The 25152-nt window shown below is 34.7% G+C and overlaps 1 protein-coding gene across 5 annotated transcripts in view; it reads right to left on the bottom strand.

Annotated features, from left to right (window-relative positions):
* The window catches only part of LOC115214148 (la-related protein 1), a 70960-nt gene that overhangs the window by 22548 nt on the left and 23260 nt on the right, over nt 1-25152 (bottom strand). For 4 of the 5 annotated variants that reach the window (XM_029783218.2, XM_029783219.2, XM_036504650.1 and 1 more), the window contains exons 3-11: nt 10642-10691; nt 9374-9469; nt 8775-8934; nt 8021-8179; nt 7318-7452; nt 6298-6415; nt 4734-4878; nt 3714-3885; nt 2780-2994 (exon numbers count right to left, since the gene is read on the bottom strand). In XM_029783218.2, the coding sequence (XP_029639078.1) occupies nt 2780-2994; nt 3714-3885; nt 4734-4878; nt 6298-6415; nt 7318-7452; nt 8021-8179; nt 8775-8934; nt 9374-9469; nt 10642-10691 (1250 nt within the window). The remainder of the gene's footprint in view (nt 1-2779; nt 2995-3713; nt 3886-4733; nt 4879-6297; nt 6416-7317; nt 7453-8020; nt 8180-8774; nt 8935-9373; nt 9470-10641; nt 10692-25152) is intronic. The other variant, XM_029783220.2, reaches the window with a different exon arrangement.

Below are 25152 nucleotides of genomic sequence, written 5' to 3' on the forward strand. Positions count from 1 at the left end.
AAGAAAAAGGAAAATATGTTTAGTGAGGTATATAGAAGCAACAATAAAAAAAACAAAAAAAAAATCTTTTTTAAAGGAAAACAGCAGGTTAAAGGAGCCAACTGTCACCCAGGCTGCTAGAAACAGCACCAAAACCTCCCTCAAGCCGTATCTTGCCTCCTTAATGGGTGGATGGGTTGGTGAAGTAATGCAGTATCAGATAAAACATTAAGTTGGGAATATGTTGTCCTTAATTATATTAAAGGGTATCTTGCTAGTGAACCTTAACCAGAATGTAATGTCAGCCAAGAAATAACGAAAGAACCAGCACTAACGTGGTGGGAGGAAAAGAAGAAGAAAAAAAAAAAAGAGACTACCTCAATGAAACAAATTCAGTATTTTTAAAGAGGAAATCATCAGACTCAACAAACTGCAATCTTGATGGCAATTTCAGAGTGAATTTAGACCAAATATAGGCAGCCTAATATTATGATGTTAAATTGTTGGTAGTTACAGGAACAGATACTAAGCTACATCAACTGTGCAACTTCAAATCTATGTTGTTATATTCACACAAAATGTATCAGATAATTTATAGTACTTTTTTCAATAATTCAGTACTAGTAGATTTCAGTTTCTGTTAACTTGGTAATGGCTGGAATATCTTTGACTTTGGTCAACTTGATGGCAGAGCTGTTCTGGAACTGAATAACAACTCGTGTTTTTTTATTATGCTCATGTTAGCAGGAGTGGCTGTGTGGTAAGTAGCTTGCTTACCAACCACATGGTTCCGGGTTCAGTCCCACTGCGTGGCATCTTGGGCAAGTGTCTTCTGCTATAGCCTCGGGCTGACCAATGCCTTGTGAGTGGATTTGGTAGATGGAAACTGAAAGAAGCCTGTCGTATATATGTGTATATATATATATATATATATATATACATGTATGTGTGTGTGTGTTTGTCCCCTCACCATCGCTTGACAACCAATGCTGGTGTGTTTACGTCCCTGACACTTAGCGGTTCGGCAAAAAGAGACCGATAGAATAAGTACTGGGCTTACAAAGAATAAGTCCCGGGGTCGATTTGCTCGACTAAAGGTGGTGCTGCAGCATGGCCGCAGTCAAATGACTGAAACAAGTTAAAGAGTAAAGTATACATCTTCTACAAACATAGTGAGGTTTGAAGAGAACGAGTGTGGCTACATAGTCACTGTTTGTGCCAGACATTCTAATTTTAAAATGTATACTAACCCTTTCATTACTAACCCAGCCGAAAAATTTTTTGGTTCATAATACCAACCCAGCCTAGAGAACCTATTGTTATTTAAATGTAAATTTGAACCCAAATCTCGTTGGTACATACGTTAAAACATGTGATTTCACATTGTAAATAGTTAAGTTATAGTATCCGACATTGCTTGAAGTGATATCTCAACTCAGTGAATATTGGGAGATTTTTTTCCACATTTTTTTCGGCATCGATTTTACTTCAACTTTGAAAATGGATAGGAGTTTCATGTTATCAAGCATTGATTCCGAATTTAAAGCTTTTTCAACGGAAAATAGGGAGATATCGAGAAAAAGAATCAAATTGGTACAGAAGCACGTGGTGTACAAAATAATGAATAAGATATTTTTTTATCCGAAAATGAAAGCAGCGATTCTGAAGAAACAAATCGGCGATGGCGACAGCAAAGATGATTTTACATCGGAATGAAGTAAAAAAACTTTAAAAATGTTATTATTAGCAATTTTTCTGGGGAGATAGTTTATCTAGTCTTTCTTAGAAAGCGAAACCATTAGACTTTTATTTTTTTCAGTATGCTAGTTTGAAGCGACCACTTCAAAACCAAATTTACGCAGATTGTAAACAAACACAAAAGTTTGGAAAATTTGTGAAGCAAATACTGGGTACTGTTGTGGATTTAGTTTTTATACAGGGAAAATAATGTTAGTCAGCATGGCCTAGGGAACGATGTGGTCTGGAATTTATCACTTCCATACCATAACCAGGGCTGTATATTATTTTTTGACCGATTTCTTTAGTTCGGTCAAACTTGCGGTGGATTCCAGTATTTCAGTTTATTCCACCTTCATGGTACACCTGTTGTGCATTAAATTCAACTGATGATCTAGTGATGTGCACAATTCTTCTTTATCAAAATTTTGTTGCATACCCATTTGAATATTAGCTGATGATTCATTTTCTATGGTGATGTTTAAACAAAATTTTAATATTTTTACCTTTTGCTCAATTTAAAATTTTAATATTTTTACCTTTTGCTCAATTTACCTGGATTTACCTGTAATTAAAGTCACTTTGAGACAAAAGTTATGCAATAGAATTGATTAAGAACCCTTTCTTTAATTATGTTCCAAATATCACATTAATATGTTGATAAGTAAAAAAGTTACAGTTATTTAATGAAACAAGCCTAGATTCATGATTATTTTAGAATTTAATTGAAACTGATGAGGGGTATATTTTGGTCAGAAATATAGTAACGAAAGGGTTAAGCTGTACGAAAGTGTGAATGCCATGCATTAGTGATGAATTTATATATTTTTGCTCCAAGCTCTAAAATTTCTGCTCAGTATTGGGAAAAATTAGAGGGAATGCTTATTATTATAAAAATGTAAACGTTTATAAAAGCATCACCATAGATATTCCCCTTTGTGAAACAAAGGTATATATTTTGAAAGAATCCCACATTTTCTCACACAAAATAATAATCATTTTAAAAGGCAAAACTCATACTTAGATGTTTATGTAAAGTTATGATTGCATTAAAGACAATTACCTCTCGACTTCGTTTTTCTTTCTGTGCACATTTCTTACGGTTTCGTACCTGAACCCATTCAGCCTGTAAATCTGGTGCACTCTGTGAGACGACAGGAGGTATGGTAAGTAAGTTTGAAGGAACACCTTCAAGTGTAGGTTCACTGGGAGTTTCCTCATTTAAGTCTTCAGATTCTTTGCCTTCAGTTCCTCCCAAGCTATGGCTATCTTCAGTATCTAGTAACAAATTAAAAATAAATTTCATGAGTGTTGCAATTCATTTACATGCTCTTGCAGTTACTGCAGAATAGTCAGCAAGTTGAATGCCTTACTAGTGCTTATCTTTTTTAAAGCAGACCAAATATAACAGAAATTACTTATGCTAAAGTTGGCAAAATAGTTAAAATATTTCCGAGGAAGATATACCGATGAACTTAGAAGGGTGAAAGGAAATAATTATTAATCCTTTAACATTCAGATTATTGTCAAATGTAATGCTTATTTATTCACATTGCTTAGAATAAATCATATATTATGTTGTAACTCAGAGATTTCAATGATATGATTGCTTGATTTTAGACTGACATTGTAGGGTAGGTGTAGGAGGCCAGATCTGGCCAGTCCAAATACTAAATAACTGTAAATGGTAATAACTAGGTTGCTAGTGTAAAACTATAATGTAATTTGTGCCATAATGGAAATGTGTACAACCACTACTGGTTTACATATTTAAGAAATTACTTGAGTTCATTAAATACATAAAAAAACAAATTGGTAAAAAACTGTTTCAATTATTTTGGTGGAAAAACAATGAAATTATTATGGACATTATTTTTAATAAAGTAAGAGTAAGAAATGAGTAGGAGGAGAGAGATTCTGGTAGGTTTGAACTCAGAGAAAGTACAAAAGTAGCTGCAAAGCAGCCTGAAAGAATTTTTTTTTTTAAATCAACATACTGCGTTCAGGGAATGCATAAGTTTGGCCTGGAATAAATTCTGGAACATCTGGGTGAAGGTTACTTTTGGGAGGCAAAACTGGTGCCGAGACAGGCCATTTTGACGGACCTTCCTTAGGTCGAACAGCATTCAAATCTACAGAGTATTCAACTGTATCACTGTCTTGAAGTGCCTGTAGTAAGGAAAAGATGACAGAATTAAGAGTTATTTTATATAAATAACCGAAGAAATAATAACAGCAACTCTCAAAAGCAATGCAACTGTTTGCAGTTCAGAGCAGATGTTGCAATGCGAGAGTAAACTATTAATCTCACAAATAACTGTTGTGGGGAAACAGAAAAAACTTGCCAGAGAAATATCCTTCTAAATTCAGTCAAATCTTACATTGGGGGAAAATAATGGCCATGAACCTACATTAGAAAAGAAAAGCTCCCAGTGGGCAAAGTTTTACAACTTTCAACGAAAGAAATAATTTGAATTTATAAATAATTTTTTTTAAATGTCTTAATTTTCATCCCCCGCCCTATTTTATTTACCTGTAAGGTAAGTGACAAATTCTACATAATGAAATTAGTGATTTATGTATGCGTGTGCATATTTATGCATACAAGTAGTGTGCACTGATTTATTTACATTTTGTAGTTTTCTTCAAAGGTTTTGGAAAATTCCAATATTTTATGGTATTTTACCTTTTGGAGCTCACCTGCTTTAAAGTGACTCCTCAAAGACAGTGGAAACCCAATAATGTGCACAACATTTCTGTACTACATATCTGTTATATATCCTAGCTGAATATTGGCTAATATTTCTTTGTGAGGTAATATTTAAACAAAATTAAATTTTACATCCTGCTGAATTTACTTCTGAGTTGTAGCTGAAGCTGATGGATAGTTTTTGACTTGGAGCCGGCAATTAACTTTTTTTTAAATGTCACATTGATATTATCAGAATCAGAACTAATTGGATCTAAACTTTCCACTGTCACTGAATTATCAGACAGGAAGCAAATTCGAAACTTACCTCAATAATAACATCCATAACTTTAGTGGCGTTGGCAATTCGCCGGAACGTTGAGATGAGTGATAAAGGAATCCATCCATCCTGATCCATGTTTTGCCGTAGGAAATAGTCCCGGTTCAAGTTATCTTCTGACAAATAGTACTCTCTGAAAATAAAAAAAAAAGATGCAAAATAGAAATACAAAGATATATATATATCATCATTATCATTTAACAGATGGCATGATAAAAAAGGAAGGACACATTATAGTCCTAAATATATTACATACGTGTGTGAGGAAATCGAGAGGTGAAACACCTTTGACCATAGGTTTGCTTAATTATGCTTATCTGAGACAAAACTACCACAACAACCCAACCAGCAACATTTGGTACCATACAGGTCATATGATTAAAAAAAAAAGTTACAAAATAATTTTTTTAAAAATTCAGAAAAGAAAAAAAAAGTTATTAGCACCGAAGTTTCTCATTTCACTGAGAACTCAAGTGTAACACTTCTGCTCTCCCTGCCAGCTTCTGAATTGTACACATTCACATGTATGAGATAACAACCTGATCTGCATTAATCTACAGTCTTGGACAACTTACAAAACTAATTCTCTATCTGTTTATACTAAGCTGTACACATAGGATACTAACATTGCTAAATCCTTATACTTTCCAATAGAATTATGCACTGTGTAGCATACTAATTGCACTACTTTTAGAATAGCTGTGTGCACATAACATATATTTTATCCCCAAAATAATATTTAAATAAAATTTATACAATACTGTCTAGTACAATGTATTTCAGTATCAATAGTGTATCACTGAATTTATTTGGTAATTTCAAGAAATTTTGGGATATGGCTAAAATGATCAAGTCACCTAACTACACATCCTAATATTAAGGGCTATCACCCAACCAAATAGCAGGAAACTAAACCCGAAGTCCAAGACTCAGTGATTAACCAAATGGGCTACTTCATTAAACTGACAATATAGCTTATTTTATCAACCTCAGAAGGATAAAGTTATGTTGTTTCTCCAAAATAAGGAATAAATTATCTAGATTGTCTAAAATTGCCACCGTCTCTTCTGAGAGCCATAAAGGGATCTCAAATATAAATAAATACATACAAAATCAATAATTATAATCAGTTACTAACTCCTATTTTAAAGGTTATGAATCCTTCAGTCAATATTATAATATAAACAGTGTAACACAAAACACTTGGTTGAATCTTCGGTCAATATTCCATTACAATTAATGTAACACGGATTCCAAGTCAAAAGCGCTGGATTGAGGAGAAAATATTAATCCTCTAACATTCAAATTATTCTGTCAAATGTAAAGCTTATGTATTCACACCATTTTAAATAATCATACATTATTTCAAGGGTTTGAGATTTCAATGATGTGGTTGTTTATTTTTAAAATGACACGGTAAGGTAGCTATGAAAGACCATATCTGTCTAGTTTTAATAGAAAACAGGTAGAATATTTTGGCCTGGATATGGCCCATTTAAACAATAAAGGGTCAAATAATAATTTAGAGGTAAAGTAAATGGAAAGAACTTACATTTGACTTTTGATGAACTCTTTCACTTGTGCGTTGTCATAAGACTGAATGCCATAGTACATGGTCCCATTGAAATAGGCTGTTGGATCATATTGGTAAGGATCATGCAGAGAAAACCCTAGTGAAAGGGTTAAAGGGAGAAACATTAGAGCAATGAAAATATAATAAAATCAAATATAAAAAACAAGAGCTAAAATCAAAGAAACAGAGCCAACAAAGGTAGCTAAATATCAATGATTCCCAACCTTTTATCATTATGACCCAGTCTGATAAAACAACTGCCCACGACACTGCCTTTCTTAAAAATATCCCAATTAAATACAACTAATGTGGTTATTTGGGAGAATGTGTAGTTTTCCTTTTTTTAAACTTTAAGCAAATATGCCCTGGATGTATTTACAAACATTTGAGTTTTTATAAAATGTTTCACAAGTACAAAATTTTATCATCATAACCCTTTCATCGACCCAATTGTTTGAGAAGAGCTGCTCTACATGGTCACACAACCTGTATAGACTAGCAGCTAAATCACCTGTAAATACCCTCACAGCTTCTAAAAGGGCACATTGCATAACATGGTCTTGGGTTTTGGAAAACAAGATGGCCATAGCTTGAATGCTTTTGATAATAGGTCTGCTTGATCAGGGCTAACCTGCAGATAAAAAACAGCATGGAGTCCATGCTTATGTTCTATGCAAAGTTGAATGAAAGACAATTCAGTCAAAATTGTAATCACTTGGTCAATAGATCTCCTAGTCCTTTTTCAGCTTCTTGTTCAATGATAGATTAAAATCAAATCAACAGAGGACAGGAAACATTTAGGAAATGGAAAATTAAATCCTCAAGATAATAAAACATTTCATGAGAGACACAAAAATGTGTAAATTCACCTATAAACCAGGTGGAACGAGATAGGTGACAGTATGGATTCTCTGTGGTATTAAAAGATGCCTGATTTAATGATTTAACACACACACATACATACGTGCATGCACACATACATAGATGAAGAACACAAACCCCTTCCACGTCCTCGTCCACTCCCGCCAGCACCACGACCGCGGCCTCTTCCTCGACGTCCGCCACGGTAAGATCTTTGCATTTCTTTCGGGCTGAGTGGTGCCATACCGTCTCTCCAGTTGCCAGACTCTGGGACTGAAAAAAAATATGAAACAATAATAATAAAGAATGCTCCTCTCACCTGAATATATCAATAAAATATTTGCAATATCAAATTTTCCTAATATGCTATAAAAATTAATCAGTGGAGATTGTGAGGTTATGACTGACAAGCATGCAAGCACTTCAAGCTGTTAACAATGAAGGATGCCATGACACAGTTGGCTGGCATGCTAGAAATAGTAGTTATATCTCCTATTATAGTCTTAAAAAAAAAATTACAGGTGCATTCTCCAGGAGAAAAGCAGTATAGTAATAACTGAAACAGGATCTATTCAACTGGAGATGACTGGAAGCTAAAAATGAGAACCTAAGTTGCACTGACTATAAATCAAGACTGTCTTGTGGAAGTATATCTTTCTAAAGAAACTACCAACTGCATTACACCAACAAATAGCTTCCTTTTACAATAACTAAGTCCAGTTTCTGAAAAGATACTTATTTTACAGGCTCTAAATTGGAACACTGTACCAGATACCAACTGAATTTTTAAATCATTCAGATAATAAAGATAAAGAAATATTGAAGTATATCAAATGCTTACCTTTGGAGCCAGGTTCTGCTTTTTTCAATTTATCTCCCATCGGTCTACGAGGAACTGATGCAGTTGATGCACCTCCTCTGCGGCCCTGGCTACGACTGCGTCTGTTTCCGTGAACTTTGGGTGGCTCTATTTCCAGTGGAACCCATTTCTGTCGACATCCTGCAAAAAAACATTTTTGTTTAAACAAAATGATGGAATAAAGCTTGTAGTAAGCTAACTTCAGAACCTTACAGACACAAGAGTTACCAAATCATCTTTTAGGAACTTTGTTCTTACATCATCAGTCTTTCATTTGGCCCTAGTCTAACTCCTATACATATGAAAGGATGCAGAAAAGTTCCTAGCATTAACAGTATCACAAGGACCACTGCAATAAGTGTGTCAATCTGAGAAGGGAATATGTTGAAAAACATAATTAACTGATACTCCCTTTTTTTCTTTTACTCAGCAACCCCTTGTGTATGTGTGTGAGTGTATACATACACACAGACTGCTGTAATAGACACACTTCTTAAAATTAAGCACAAGGTGATATATAAAGATACTTTTTCATTCATTTATTAGAGATAAAATTATCCAATTCCTTTTTCTCTTTTTTTTTCCTCAATTAAAAATTCATTGTTGAAAAAGCTGGGCAAACGAAAAAATGGTTTTAGGTGGAACAACTTGAAATAGAAGTTTGGAATTATCATGAAGTAAATTACCTATATTGGGACTTTCAGTTAAAAGATAGAATGTCAACAGTTTTACAAACCTTTCTTTTTAGCGCCCTTATTTGCATCTTCTGCAACTGCACCATTCTCCTTATTCTCTTTGGCACTGTCATCTCCCCCAGAGTCATTCTGGCCATTTGATGATGGTACAGGAGAGTGTGTGTTGTTAGAGGATCGTGCTGATTTCTTTGTAACTTGAAGCTGTAAAACATTAAGAAAATGCTATCTTATCTGAACACAGTAAACTATATATGTCACAATATATAGATTCAGTAATCCGGTAGTACTCAAAAAAAGCTCCTTAATGCATCATTCTACAAAACATAGAATATATATAGCATGATAAAAGAGAAAACGGTAAGGAATATATAAAGTCATAAATGACGTAGCTTAAATTCTGCATTCTTTTGAAGGATTTTTTTTTACAATTTTGCATTAATGCAGGCATGTAAATTATTTATTATCAAATATAATAATTCAATGAATCTGATGGTGAAGCAATTATGACAAATTCAGACTAAAATGGTAGGAAGAAACACGAGACTGGGAAAAGTTTATACTCAAAAGATAGGGGACGAAGTTTTGAACCAAGAAATTTAAAAAAAGAAAAGAAAAACAACAAAAAAAAACCCCAACTTACATCAGTTACTTCACTTAAAGCAGGCCAATTGTCATCATGAAAGCCATTAGAACCATCCATATCTGTAGTTGCTGCCAGTGTTGGTGTGAGGCGAGACTGGAAATAAATAAATCTTACTTAGTAATGGAATAAAATAGAAATGTAAAAGGGGTGGAGCATTTTGGTCATTTAGTAGAAATCCAGTCAATCATTTCTCTTAATCCTGTTTCCCATTGAGCTATTTTAAATAAGATAACTCTTTTAATATTGTCTATTTATCATCATGATGGTTATATTCAAGGTTTTTTTTTTGAGGGGGGGGGGTGTTTTTTCATCACAAATACCCCTTTCTGACAATAAGAGAACAAGACCTACCTCAAGTTTAATGAACATTACAAAGCACACTAATTAATCTATGGTGCTTAAGGAGACAGTACATTGGCTTTTAATAATCAGTCCAGCAATTTAGCCTTCCACCAAAGCTTCATAAGAAAGAAGGAAAAGAAAATCTCCAAAATAGACATATCTATTAATAAGGGTGGTGCTCCAGCACTGCCAGTCAGGTGATTGAGACCTATGCAAGCATACATCAGTGGATGGACAAAATAATCTGCAGCATTTGGTTGCATGCCAAGTCAACATTTATTTTAATTTCCCCACTTCCTAGGTCATTAAAATAACACCAATCCACAAGAAATGAGATTGATTAAACCTCTTTTGACCTTGAAGGTGGTGGTCCAGCATTACCACAATTACCCTTTTTGAAAAAATGCTATGAGATGTGATACTCCCAGCAGAATCAGCTAAATAAAGTGATTTCAATCAAGAATTCAGACTAGACAATAGATTGTATTTTGAATAGTTTCAGGTATTAGCTAAGATGTTAAGAAGTTTGCTCCCCGGCATGTTTTCAGGTTTAGTCCCATTGCCTAGGTTGGCCAAAGACTTGTGAGGTGACTTGGTAGATGGAAACTGAGACAAGCTCACAGTATTTTTGTGCATGTGCACATACGTTTACATTTGTACGCTTCCAAAAAATTGCTGAGTTGCAAATCAGTAACATTGCCGTGTAAAATAAAATATCCATTACATGAAAAACAGGTAGTGGTTAGCAACAGAAAAAGCATCTGGTTGTAAAGCAATGCCTCAATAAGATGGTCTAACACACGCTAGCCCTGTACAGAGATGGTGCATTGTCTAATCCTGGAAGTTTTGGATCATTGAAGTTCAGCCTGCAATAGATAGCTAGTTAACAGTAGTTTTACACTGAAGTAAAGTAATCCACTTACCTTGGGCACATCTACTTTCTTATCTTGTGTAATTTTAATAACTTTTGTTTCTAAAAAAGGAAAAGGAAAAAAACAATTCAGTAAATTTTTAACAACAAAACATTTTCACAAACTTAGCGTTGTTTTTTTAAGGCATGGAAAAACATTAACAGCATTGTAATCTGTGATCCAGCAGATCCAGTTAAGACAAGGTCCATGTATGACCAATTGATTAAATACATATATAAAAAGCAGTTACAGTGTTAAAGGCAGCACATCAGAGACGCATGCCATCAACACTTGCAGGTATATTCTATGGAGAGCTAGAGATTGGAAGAAGACTAACAGGCTGTCCCATCTGCATTATAAAGATTTCTACAAGAGAGGCACACACCAATTGCTGAAAGGCTGTTACAGCTAACTGCATGAAGTAGAAACACATTGCACCAACACCTCAAGTTAGGGTAATAGAAACTGACAGACTTTGCAGTAAGCAAAGAAGGTTCACAGAAGGCTACAACACAGGTACACTTGAAACTATATACAAATAACCATGGTCAGCCCTGCCAAAGGAGGCCTAAATAAGGTAACAAACAAGGTATCACCTGCATAGTAATCAAACATGTTAGAAATAGTTAAATATTTCTAAGACTACAACCTACTGTCCTAACACTGCTCCAAAAAATATAAAAAGAGGAAGGTAAATGTAGTCTCAAATACACTGTGGCTGAATGAAAATATAAGATCACAACTGTTTAATTAGAACTGACCTGGGATTATAACACAAAACACTCCATATTGAAGACTATATAAAATATTTGTGCAAAATGGCTAGGAACATGGTATTTTTTAATGAAACAAAAAATGTGTATAAAAACTCGCATGCTAACAGCTGATGAAATACAAATTAAAACTATGCCTATCACAAAAGTATATGATACAAAGGCAAATAAAAGTAGACTAAATCCAAAAACAGCTGATGGCTTCCCACTATCAATGTTTCAATCAGCATAATAAGAAAATATATGAAAAAAGAAAGTCTATCAGCAGGGCACCTGTTATATATTATGAGTATATACAAGAGCAAGTATGATTGAGTGGTCTAAAAGATTGCTTCACAACCATATGGTTTTAAATTTAATTCTGTGACAACTTGGGTGTCTTCTTTGCAAGTTGGCCAATGCATTGTTAGTGGTATTCAGTAAATAAAAACTAAAAGGAAATCTATTACACAGAAAGAGAAGGGAGGATAGATATGTATGTGTGAAACAATGAAACCAGTGACATTTATGTCCAACAGATTTACATGTGAAAACTAGTAGAAAAAGTACCTTACAGGGAAGGGGAAATGCTAATATAAAAAAAAAAGGGACATCCAGCCATGGAGTACTGCTTCAAGAAGTAAATTCATCTAATCCATACCAGCATGGAAAAGCTGAGTGTCATAACCAAAAAACCCCGTTGTTGAAATACCAAACACACACTATGGTTGCAATGGCTCTACTGTATAAGGAATATAATGCTGGATTACCGATGAAGTATTCAGACCTGCTGCCATATGCTTTGCTCTTGGTAAGGTATTGAAATTTATGTTATCTCAGATCATTCAGCTGTTGTGTATAAGGGGAAAATTCTTCTTGAGTCACATAGCCTAACTAAAACCTAATATTGATCAAATTCCTTTGGATCTTTGAGATTCAAGAAAGAGTTAACTAGCAAGTGGGATGTTACAAGAAAGAGGAGTATATTATGCATACATGCAATGCATCAGCATGACACTTATATTAGCAATATGAGGTAACCCAGGCAGAGGAAAATGTGATGATATCATATTTCAGGATTCTGATCACGAAGGATTGTATGGATGGAAAAATATACATTACAATAGACACAGTGTTGAAAGGGAAGAAAACAAAAACCAAAAAACATTAAAACAATGACTATGGAAGTGCCAGTGAGACACGGCTAGTGTTATGAATACAGCATACAATTTTGCTTGAATATCCAAACACCATCAAAACAACTGTTTCCACAGAATTACTTTAGCTTGATCATTGTAACACATATCAATAAAGCAGTCTACAGCAGAAAGTATAAATCAAACAAATATGACATGTAAAACAAGTTCCTGTTTACACAGATATTTTACATGCATGTATATTTACTAGGACCAACTCGACCAACAACCTTCAGCATTCTAAAATGAAATCAATTCTACATTACTGATATTCATTAGAGGCACAACTATGTCTGTGTAGTAAGAAATTTGCTTCTTTGCATGGGTTTAGGTTTTGGCACCTTGAACAAGTGTCTTTTACTATAGCTCCCTGCTGACCAAAGCCCTGTGAATGAATTTGGTAGATGGAAACTAAAATGCCCATTGCATACTGCTCCATGTGATAGTTGCAAACAAATGACACTATGGTGCAAGCAGCGTTCTTTGCTTACCTTCTGTAAAAACCTATCAGGCTGGTGGGGGTTGGGAAATATTACCTTGCTTGGAAACAGGTTCAGAGCTGGCAGCAAGAAGGGTATTTGGCTGCAGAAAAATCCACCTCAACAAATTCCATCTGACCCATGCAAGCAAGGATAAGTGAACGTTAAAAGATGCTGCTGCTGATGACGATGACAGAATTGATAAATATACTAGTAATAAACTAAGACCAACGCAGCCACTCTCCACATGCAAAACTATTTTCTGCTTAGTCATAAATCAATTATTGCTATGAATTGACGCAATGATGTAATGATTAAGACAACACCTGGCACTAAGTTTCATACATATTTGTGTTTAGCTGCAAGAGATTTTGTTTTGACCTTGGGCAAGATGTTTTATTTATATATATATATTTTAGTCACGTAGGAATATAGGGTCTTTGAGACTGGTGAGTGGGAGTGAGGGAGGAATGTACTCTCAAACCATAGACTGTGCTTGAATGCTTACAAGCTTACAACATGGTGGGCTTTGCCAAAGCCAACCAAGGTGCTTGGTGGTGGTGTTAAACAAGGCAACATATTAACCAAGTAGGTCATGGGGTGGAATTTTAACCCAGAACAAATACCACAAGGTACTAAACCTGACGTTCTCACAGTTCTGTCAATTCACTACCCCAGATTAATGTACTTTTCTTTTTTTCAATTCTGAAAGGACGAAAAGGCAAAATTGACCCTAGCAGGATTTGAACTCTGAGCACATATGGTCAGAACAAATACCACAAAGATTTCTATCCAGCACACATGACTATCAATTCACCAAGTATTATCTCCAATAGTACATCTGCAAATTGGGGGGAAATGCTAAACTGACAGTACTGTCCTATGCTCTTTAAGCTTTTAGTTCAAATAACACATGAAAATAAGTACCACCAACTGAACCCTTCCATTACAAATACTGACCTGGTCAAAAGAAGCCATCATTACTAAGGGATCAACTTTGCCTTTATAAGGGTTAATAGCTGATAAAATAAATACGAATCAACTACAGAAACCTCTTAAATTGATCAATATCTTTCCAACAAAACACTGATAGTAACTGAAATAATTAGTCAAAATTATTGGTTTTAGGCCCTGGTTAAATTTTCGTCTGTCTTCAATACCTCTCCCCAGGGGCACAAGTGCCATAACCCTGCTTTCTCACTCCATTAATGGGATAGCCTGCACACACACAAATTCAAGTAGTTCTACTACTACTACCACCACCACCCACAGATGAGCAAATAAGTTTACAATTCACTCTCAGCTGAAATAGCTTTTACTCATCATAATGCCCTTGGGAAAGGCATGAATGTTACACCTTCCTGGATCCTTTTTAAGAAACTGTTACAGAAATACTAATTTAAATATTTCCCAGAAACAACTGCCAGTAGTTTTAGGCTACCATATGGCTTAGTTTATGAACAACAAAAAAATGCAGTGTCAGCATACTATCACAACAGTCCTAGTATGTTCCTATACTGCTATATATATATGTATATTTCTACACTGATGCACACAGGGAGATTGGTTGCTATTTCTAGCACATAAAAAATAACAAAGCATCTTAAATATAAAGAAAAATAAATGCCATGCTATTCTCACCTATTTATTACGTTTTTTTAAATACTGGGAAACACCTAATTTGCGTGTGTGTGTATCTGAAATGCGTTATAATAGCCTAGGCAAGGTATGGATAACTGAAAACACAAGCAGCCAAACAGCCAACATGTACAGCAGCTATTACTGATAGCAGAGTGTGTGTATGTGTGAAACAATGATCAAACAGCTGCCACAAATAGCTTGCGGGGTTCCTGTAGGGATATACAAGTAAGGTGTGTGTACATGTGCATAGATGTGAAGATTGAATATGTGTACAGCTACATGTATATGCAAGCAAGTACAAGTGTGTGTAATTGTTATTGAAATTTAACACTTAGTAAGAAGGTTTGATTAAACAGGCATATATTCATTCATACAATTTAAACATGTCATTTTGTATTTAAGGACCAGCATTATCTAATGTACCTTGTAAAGCAGGATTTGAGGAAGATTTGAATGTTGTTTTGAGCAACCACACAGAGGATCTGCTACTGCCTCACAGAATAGGTTATCAGTCCAGCCACATGATATCTGTGAGATGTTCCGCTGTATTATTAGAGCCAATTTAAAATAACTGATACTTGTTATTACTTCCTCCTTTTCCATATCAGCACGAGTCAGATGGAATTCATTGAGGCAGATGTCCTTTCTGCAGCAAACCATCACCTGCTCCCAAGCATGGTAATATTTCCCCATTGCCAGACATGCTTTCACAGAAGATTGAAAGTGAAGGATATGCTCATACGATAGCCATGCTCATTCACGACTATCATGCAATGTCAAAACAAGGAGATACTAATACACAACATGATTCTTTCAGTTTCCATACTCACAAGGCTTTGCTCAGCTCAGGGGTATAGAAAATAAAGCGGGATAGAACCTGAAACCATGTGGCTGGGAAGTAAATTTTTCAGCCACACAGATATGCTTGTGGCAGTGATAGTAGTTGTATTTAACCCTTTTGATACCAACCTGCCTGAGACCACTCATAGTTAGTTCTATGTTACAGGCATCCTCTTTGAAAACCATCTCAACTGAAACCATATCAAAACTTCCATGTTTTCCCAATACCAGTTTAATAATGACAAAATTATTTCATTAAAGTTTTTATTATTTCCAAAACTGATTGAAACAAAGGCAGTGTATTTCAACAGAAAAACAGTAACAAAAGAGTTAATTAGTTAATATTTTATATCACATTTCGTGAACAATAGCATTCTTAATCAGGTTCTCCAATGAGTCAATCATTAGTTTACAACAGTTCTTATGGAAAGTGACAAAAGATTGTCAGTGTGCCTTGGGAATATATACCATGCTATTTTTATATTATCCTGGTCTTTACATGTTTCGCATATCAACATTGAGATATATACACACACACACATAAAATGACTAAGCTGTAACACCTGCCAATTTAGAATCTCATAACCTAAGGAGACTCAGATAAAGACCCAACTCATTTCTGTCAATGATAATGATGAAGCATAACTACAGTCCTATATTCATAAGACCAATTACAAATAAAGTTTGGACACCATGATTTCATATCAGTATAATGCATAACCAAGAAGAACACACATGCACACTGAAAAGACAATATGGTTATCCATGTGAAGGAAAAGAATTAAAGCTTACATATACATTAACAAGCAAAGTAGCTCATTAACAAAAAGGTGGCTAACAATGTGCTTCACACTCAATATATATTGCAAGAGGAGAGAGAACTCCCTACTATCCCAGCTATCGAGACCATCAGACCATGCAGTTTCAACCTTATTATGGTCATCTTTGGTGATGGACATTCTTCTGCTAGACAAATAGTTCACCCCAGCTTGCAATATATAGAAAATAAGTGACACACAGTCACTGATTTTGCAGCAAGTAAATTAGCTCATTAAAAAAATCTCTATAAGAGACAAAAACAGTATCTATACTGAGAAGAAATGTTAATTGCCATCTAAACATGGGTGTTCTCTAAGAATGGATAACACTGCTATTTTAACTCCAGGAAGACACCTCCTCCTTTGCAATATATAGATGCAAAGTGCACCAGCAACCAGCTGGAGGAGGCATCCTCTTGAGGCGAAAATAGCAGTATTGTCTGTTCTTAGAAAACACTCATGTTTAGATGGCAATAAACATTACTATATATAATTTAACCTCCACTTTTCCATAGGTCAGACAGAATTTGTTGAGGCAAATTTTTCATGGTTGAATGTCGTTCCTGCAGCCAATTCTGACGTGTTTCCAAGCAAGATATTTCCCATGGCCAGACATGTTTTCCTTGGAAGATTGAAAACAAACAATATTGTCTGTATGACGGTTGAATATCAGGACAAGAGTACAAACACATTATATATATATGCCACACAGTGGGACTGAATCCAAGATATGGTTGGAAAGGAAACTTTTTAACTATGTACCCACACTAGCACATCAATATTTTACAAGCATGTCCTGGGTAGATTATTTGAACAGTTGTTTTTATAGCTTGATGTCTTTTCTATTGCTAATCATTCAATCACAAAAACAGAATGGAGCATGGTTTTTGTTTAGTTGGCACAACATATCTTAAGACTATGTGATCATTTTGTAACCCATATTTAAACCTTGTTTTTACATGAAATGGTAGTACTGATGGCCATAAGGCCAAACTATTTCAGATCATCTTGTGCACCATTTAAGATAGGACAGTCATTTCAGCTAAACATACACCATTTCACATACAGACTGCTTTACAGTAAGAAGTGTGATCACCTACAACAAAATTGCTAACAATATGATCAAAATTTAAGACTGGAAAACAAATATACAATCATAACAGTATAGTAAAGAGAGTTTCTTTGCCCGGCCCACCTAACAGCCAGATCAACCAGTGTGATGTTTCTTGTGGTTGAGTGGCTTCCAAACACAAATTTCATCAATCATCATCCACTTAATATCCACTTCTCCATGCTTGCATGGGTTGGATGTAATTCATTGATGCAGATTTTCTAAGGCTGGGTGCCCTTCCTGTCGATGACCCTCACCCATTTCCAAGTAAAGTAATATTCTCCCATGGCTAAACGTGTTTCCATGGAAGACTAGAAATACAGTCACTGCTTGTATGATGATGATCATTGACAAGTATCACAAAATATCAAAATAAGACACTAATTCACACAAACATATGGCAGGCTTCAGTCAGCCTGGGACTACAGTTAAAGACACTTGCCGAAGGTGCTACACAGTGGGACCTGAAGCCATAGTTGGGGAAGGCTACTTCTTATACAGCCATACCTGTGCCTAATTTCTGCACATTAATTATACACATGATCTTATTTTTAATATGTTCTACTCGTTAGATTGTAGCCATGCTGGGGCACTGCCTTGAAGAATTTTAGTCAAATGAATTGACTTCAGTGCTTTTTTCTAAAAAGCCCAATACCCTATCAGTATATTTTGCTGAAGCACTATGTTACAGAGATGAAAACACACCAGCACCAGGTGTCAAGCAATGGTGGGGCACAAACAAATTCAAAGACACATCAGATCATCATCATCATTTAGCGTCCGTTTTAAATGATGATGATCTGCATGTGTCTTTGAATACAGATATGCATATATATATATGACAGGTTTCTTTCAGTTTCCACCAACCAAATCCACACACAAGGCTTTGGTTGGCCCAAGGCTGTAGTAGAAGACACTTGCCCAAGTTGCCATGTAGGGCGACTGAACCCTGAACCACATGGTTGGGAAACAAACTTCTTACCACACAGCCTCACCTACATATAAAAACTTCAATTAATTTGGCCTGGAAGAAGGTGTTTTGCAGCCAATGATTGCAAGAAAAATGAGCTGAAAGAAATTCCAGAGAGTTGACATTCTGAAAAGAAATGACTAGATGTAGTGGTTAGAGGAGTACCAGTGGGATTGAACACAATGTGGGTGATAGGAAGAGGAGAGATGAATGAATGTCAGAGTAGAGACCAATCAGCAATGGGGAGTGGGGGCCAACTGTAGTTATGGCAGAAATGAAACAACACATCTGTGGGCCAGAGTGTTTACAAGTGACTGCAACATTAATTACAGATGAAAGATCTTAATTTTGAAGGCACAACATAGCTCGACTAAACTGAAATAAGAATGCTAATTTGTAGTATAGCATTGCCTCATTTCAAATGCGTAGACTCTTTGCTTAAATTTTAATTCCAGCATGATATTTGAATACAAGGAAAAACTGTATGTATGCCTTCAACAATCTTAACCTGGCTCTTTGATAAAAATATATAAATATAAAAAATAAAAATAGCCAATATAAAATCATTTTTGGATAAATGAAAATATGGTTGGGCAAATTGTTCTTTAACCCAGCCATATCCAACCCAAATATTCAACCAGTTTTAAGCCAGCTGGTTCTGGCCTCTCACACCTATCCTGCAATGTCATTCTCATAATATAATCACCTCACTGAAATCTTGATGCTACAATATAATGCACGATTAATTCAAAACAATGTGAATAAATAAGCATTACATTTGACAGTAATCTGAGTGCTAAAGGGTTAAATGTTACTAATTCATATATTTGGAAATAGGGTGGGGAGAGCCCCAGTATGCACAGCACAGTGGTGGGTATTAGGAAGGGCAACAGTCGTAGAAACTATGCCAAAGTAGACAGTGGAACATGATGTAGCCCTTAGACCTGCCACATCCTGTCAAACTGCTCACCCTTTGCCAGCAAGGATCATGGGTGTAAAATATAAGGATGTCGACAAATTTTTAAAATATATCTCAGTATTTAAATAGGTACACCATGTCTTTTATATACTGTTGGAAGCTATTAAAAGGGTTTTCAATAAAAAGGACACCTGGACATAAAACAGTTTTAGAAAACCTGTCCAACTCATTCATACCAACATGGAAAAGCAGACAGAATGATGACAACAATGCAAATAATATTGTTTTCTACTCTAGGCACAAGGTCTGAAATTTTGGGGGAAGGGAGTCGATTAGATTGACCCCAAAAGGATGAAAGTCGACCTCGGTGGAATTTGAACTCAGTATGCAAAGGCAGACGAAATATCGCTAAGCATTTCACTCAACATGTTGAAGTTTCTGCCAGCTCACCGTCTAACAATGCAAATAAAACTAGTGACAGTAAAAGTGCATGTGTATCACTATCTAGACTTTTAAAACCATCAGATTTTAAAACATCAATATCCGATTCATATAAATTAAACATATGCTACACATAATTGTTATGCTTAGAGTGGAGTGGGGGTAGGTCCCAAGGACTGAGTCCATAATAGTTAATTATTTTTTTAAAATGCAAATGGTGTTAGCAGTTGCTCATTACAAGTTAAAAGTACACTTTTCCAAACAAGAATTATTACCAAATTACAAAGCAGTTTTAGATAAGGCTCAGAGTTTTCGGATCTTTTCCTTTTGAACAGCACATGTCAACACAATTTCTAGTTAACTAAACACTTTAAAACTTCGTATACTGGTAGAATGTGTCAAAATAAAACATTTTTTTCTCTTGGCTTTGAGAAAATTGTAATTTGTTTAACGTAGTTTAATTTTTCGAATTTTAACCAATGAATCGCCTCTAGGGAGCTAAAATCATTTGCTGCGTCTAAAACTGAGACAACATCCTGGCACTAACCCTAACCCTAAATTTTTTTCTTAATTGTTAAATTAATTTAATTTTTACGCATGTAAAAAACAAAAGCAATGGAAAATAATTTAAACAATTAACAAACAAAATAATTCTATAATTTTATACACACGCTTTCGTATATGTACGTCTAAAACTGAGACAACACCCTCACCCTAACCCTAAATTTTTGCCTTTCGTAATTGTTAAATTAATTTAAGGATAACAATTAAGAAAAAAAAAATGAAAGGCTAAAATGAAAGCAATGGAAAATAATTTAAACAATTAAACAAAATAATTCTATAATTTTATACACACGCTTTTCGTATATGTACGGAAAGTGTGTGTATAAAATTATAGAATTATTTTGTTTGTTAATTGTTTAAATTATTTTCCATTGCTTTCATTTTAGCTCAATTAGAGGCGATTCATTGGTTAAAATTCGAAAAATTAAACTACGTTAAACAAACGAATACAATTTTATCAAGAAAGCCAAGAGAAAAAAATGTTTTATTTTGACACATTCTACTAGTATACAAAGTTTTAAAGTTTTAGTTAACTAGAAATTGTGTTGACATGTGCTGTTCAAAAGGAAAAGATCCCAGTTTTCTTCAGTCTCCTCATAAATAAAGCTCTACTGTCATTAATGTAAGCAGGTAGACATTAAGTTTATTCTACAAAAGCATTAAAATGTAACCAAGTAGAATTTCACCATTCCATAATGTCAGTTAACTTTGTCTTATAATTTCCAAGTAGATCAGGGCATTGCAAGAGACCTTTAGATTGAAACTGGGGAGAATATCATCGTAGGGGCTGTTACTGGATGGAAGGCTTAGTCAGCTAGCAATTACATTATCACCACCTGGCCCTTGGTTTTAGGGTAGGTCCATGAGCCAGTGATAACTTCCCTTTACCAACAAACCTAGAAAGAGCCATGTGCATTCACCTCTTCTGAATCCTGTGTGTGTGTGTGTGTGTGTGTGCATGCACACACACACACACAACTTTTGTAGTATTTTAATTCAAAACAAGAGTCTGCTGTATTCAAAGAATTAAAAGGCTCAACACTAGAATCAACTATGAATAATATAAAACAACAAAGGAACTCAAGTATTTGTTTGACTAACTATAAATAGCAGAATAGCGGTCAAATACACTCAACCACAATTTTGTTTTTTGTTTTGTAAGGTGACTCATAATTAAAAGTTTTCAAACTCCATTAGTGGTGCTGCAATAATTAAAACAAAAAATCCTGCCTAAAATAAAACTAAATGTACTGGCAAATCAAATCATCAGAATTCTTTGAAAAGGAATTGGGTTGTATTTGATTAATAGACGAGTGACAAGAGGTGAACAAGAGACCACAAAGAAACAGGTTAACAACAAAGACAGAGGAATGAAGTAAATAAATTTCATGAAAATTAAAAATCAGGAACTGAAAACTATTTAGCCATCAGTAGAAGAACAATGACTCGAATAATGCAACACACAGACTGAGATTAAGAGTTAATGTTCAACTATTTCTTCAGCTAGAACAGCGCTTCAACCATTTTCTAGCTAACACCCTACCTTGATTTTCCAAGCACAAAAGTGTTACTGTGAAGGAAGCGAGGAGGGAGTGCATGTGTATGAATACAAAAATTTTTTTAATTAAAACTTTATTGCAAGTGTTATTTACTTGTGATCCATTCCGAAGTAACCTGTGTTTACAACTAACAAAAAGTACTGAACTACAGTAAAAGAAGTAATTTCTTCCTAAAATCCCTATATTCTAAGTCTTAAGGCACCTAAGTAAATGCTATAGAACTTAATACATTTCAAGAGATAAGGCTCATAAAAACAAAACATAACTGAAAGCAGTTGTCAAGTTATCGTTTGGATTTTAAAACTGCCACACTCTGAACAGAATGTTGAGGTATAGGGATGAAATTCTCAGAAGACAGAATCTAACATTTTTGATGTTAGGAAGGGCATGCAGCCATAGAAACCATGCCCAAACAGACAATGGAACTTGACAAAGTCCCCAGACCTGTTGGATCCTGTCAAACCATCTTGCCATGTCAGCATGGAATATGGACACTAAATTATGGTGACGAGAAGGAGGATGATAGCACCCCACCTGAGATCACACCTAGCTCTATGAAACAAATTTCCTGTCCTAAAGTCATCTAAATTAAAACCTTACCTCAAAATTCCATGTTAATAACTTAGTTATTCAAATAAATTCTTCATTATTTTCAAAATTAATTTAATTAAAGGTCAAGTTTTAGTACAAATTCAATATTATTGGTTGTACACAAATTTCTTGTGACCTAAACAATTCTGGGGCTTTATACTTGTAACCAGAAGAAATAACATTTACAATATCTGAATAAAAAAGTTCTACAAGCTTAATCTTCCCCAAATCACACTAATTAATTCATACTTTGGGAGTGAAATTGGATAGACAGAAAATGTATAAAAGCTCACTGGCAGGATTGTGCCTGTACTCAAAAGGTACAATCTTGTCACATACAATGTTATGTTGATTATGCCAGATTCAGAAGAACTGATCAAATTGAATCCTCATCAGAAGAGATACACTACTACTAAACATTTCATCTATCAGGTAACCGTTATTTTGGTAGATACCAAAATCTTGTAATAGTCCATTATAGACTTGCAAGACCCATGGTAAGCAGAATGGAGAATTATTTCTGGTCATGAAATAATTAAAATATATTCCATTCAAAATGCTTAATCTACAGAACAAAATAATCTTAAAGACATTTTTAACAGGTAATTCAGAGGAGGAACAGACTGGTAGCAGAAAATTATCTTCAAACTGGAATAAATTCTAGCTCAAATGCTTGTAACAATATGGATTCTACTAAAACCCCAAAGACTAGGTAGGGTGGAGTGAGTTGGATGTTATATTAAGTGATTAAATCCACGAAATGAAAGAAGAGTCTCTCTGGTGGGCTTCCACAGTTTCAATCAACACAGCTTGGCTTCACCCCAGATTTAGAGAATACCTGCCCAGAATATTGTTGCACAGAATATTGTTGCACAGTTGAAAAGCAAATTTAACACAGCATGCTTGTCTCAATGAAAACACTAAACACAAGAGGCAGTACAGCCAACTGGTCAGAGAAAATTTGAAATGAATTTTCAAGATAACTGTCTGAGAATTTGAATTCAAACACCATTAAAATATCTCACAACTTCTAACTTCTTTGTTTCAATAAGCTAATGAAAAAACCTCTATGACCAATTAACTAGCAAGAAATAGCAGTTAAACTACCCTCAACCAACGTTTAAAAGAAACAAACTAGATGATATACTGTATATAGATAGGTATGTATTGTTCTGTTAGTTACAGTACTTTCACTGTAAATAGAATACATGGCCTTTCTCTCAATTTACAAAATAATGGAAAAATTAGATAAAACAATTGTCGTTATTATGGCTTTCGGAACATCAGCTACCATGAGATTTTGCTGGGAGGTTGTAACTGAGATTTCTCTGAAACAGAAAGTTTATATAATAGAACCTGAGACAGTTTCAGGCAGGCTTGTATCAAAAGGGTTAATTCCACATAGATTTACTTGTTCAAAAATAATTTCCTTATATTAACAAAAAGACAATATAATCATGCCTATTATTGGTTGGTATTTATTTTATTAACAAGGGGTGGCAGGGACTAAATTAACAACAGATGAATTATAGCAAGCTACTGTGAAACTGGATGCTATACAATTTCTGTTGTTGATGCCAATCTCTTATATTGACACTAGACTAAAAGTTTCTAAGGGTGGGGTACAAGCAATTGAACTGATCTCAGTACACCAATTCCTGAATGACAAAAGCCAACCACAGTCTTAGAGAGATTTTGAACTCAGAATGGTGGGTCACTCACTGTCCCTAATGATTTCTTAAATTAGTACAAAGACCATTCCATTATAGCAAAAGACAACAGGGTATTCAGAAAATGAGTAATAATGGGATTACCAAAGAAATCAAGACTGTTCTTTGAATATGTCCTAAATGTATGCAAATTTCAACACTCAGGTCAGCAAAAAACAAACAAACAAAATCTATCAAAACAAAACGTCTTCCATCCACAATCATACTATCTTTTTTTATGGAATATGTCACCCCCATCCAAATTATCCAACATGACCACGATAGGAGTATTATTGATAGACCACCCTCATTATAGGATCTATTACTGACACCATATTTACACTTTATCCTTGGTTCATAAAATAGGTAAGAGTCAAGTCTTAAGATGACCAAATTTATTACAAGTGAAATTTGTGTTCAAACTGACCAGTCTAAATTTTTTTTTTATGAATTCATAAATTTTTCTCACATTACTTAAAAACAGTGCACCGACAGTAATCAGCCTAGCTTCTTGAACCCTTTAGCATTCAAGCTGGCCATATCTGACCTAAGTATTCCACCTGCTTTTATGATCAAACCAGCCCAGATCTGGTCTCTCACACCTACTCTATAATATCATTCTAAAAATAAACAATCACATCACCGAAATCTCTTGGCTACCAATTAATGCATAATTAATTCAAAACAATGTGACTAAATAAACATTACATTTAACAGAGTAATCTGAATACTAAAAGGTTAATATTTAAATTTCAGCTCAAAAGAAACAACACAAAACAAAACTTCATTACAAGGCACATTCTGTGTTGGTTGTTCCAATAGGAATTAGACCAGAGATTAAAACAAATTTTGCTACACTGAAAAATTTGTTATGACAAAATTTCACTTGTAATAAATTAAGTTGATCCCATTATATGATTGGTACATGTTTAA

The sequence above is a fragment of the Octopus sinensis genome, linkage group LG7 (genome assembly GCF_006345805.1).
Source record: "Octopus sinensis linkage group LG7, ASM634580v1, whole genome shotgun sequence".
Lineage (NCBI taxonomy): Eukaryota > Metazoa > Mollusca > Cephalopoda > Octopoda > Octopodidae > Octopus > Octopus sinensis.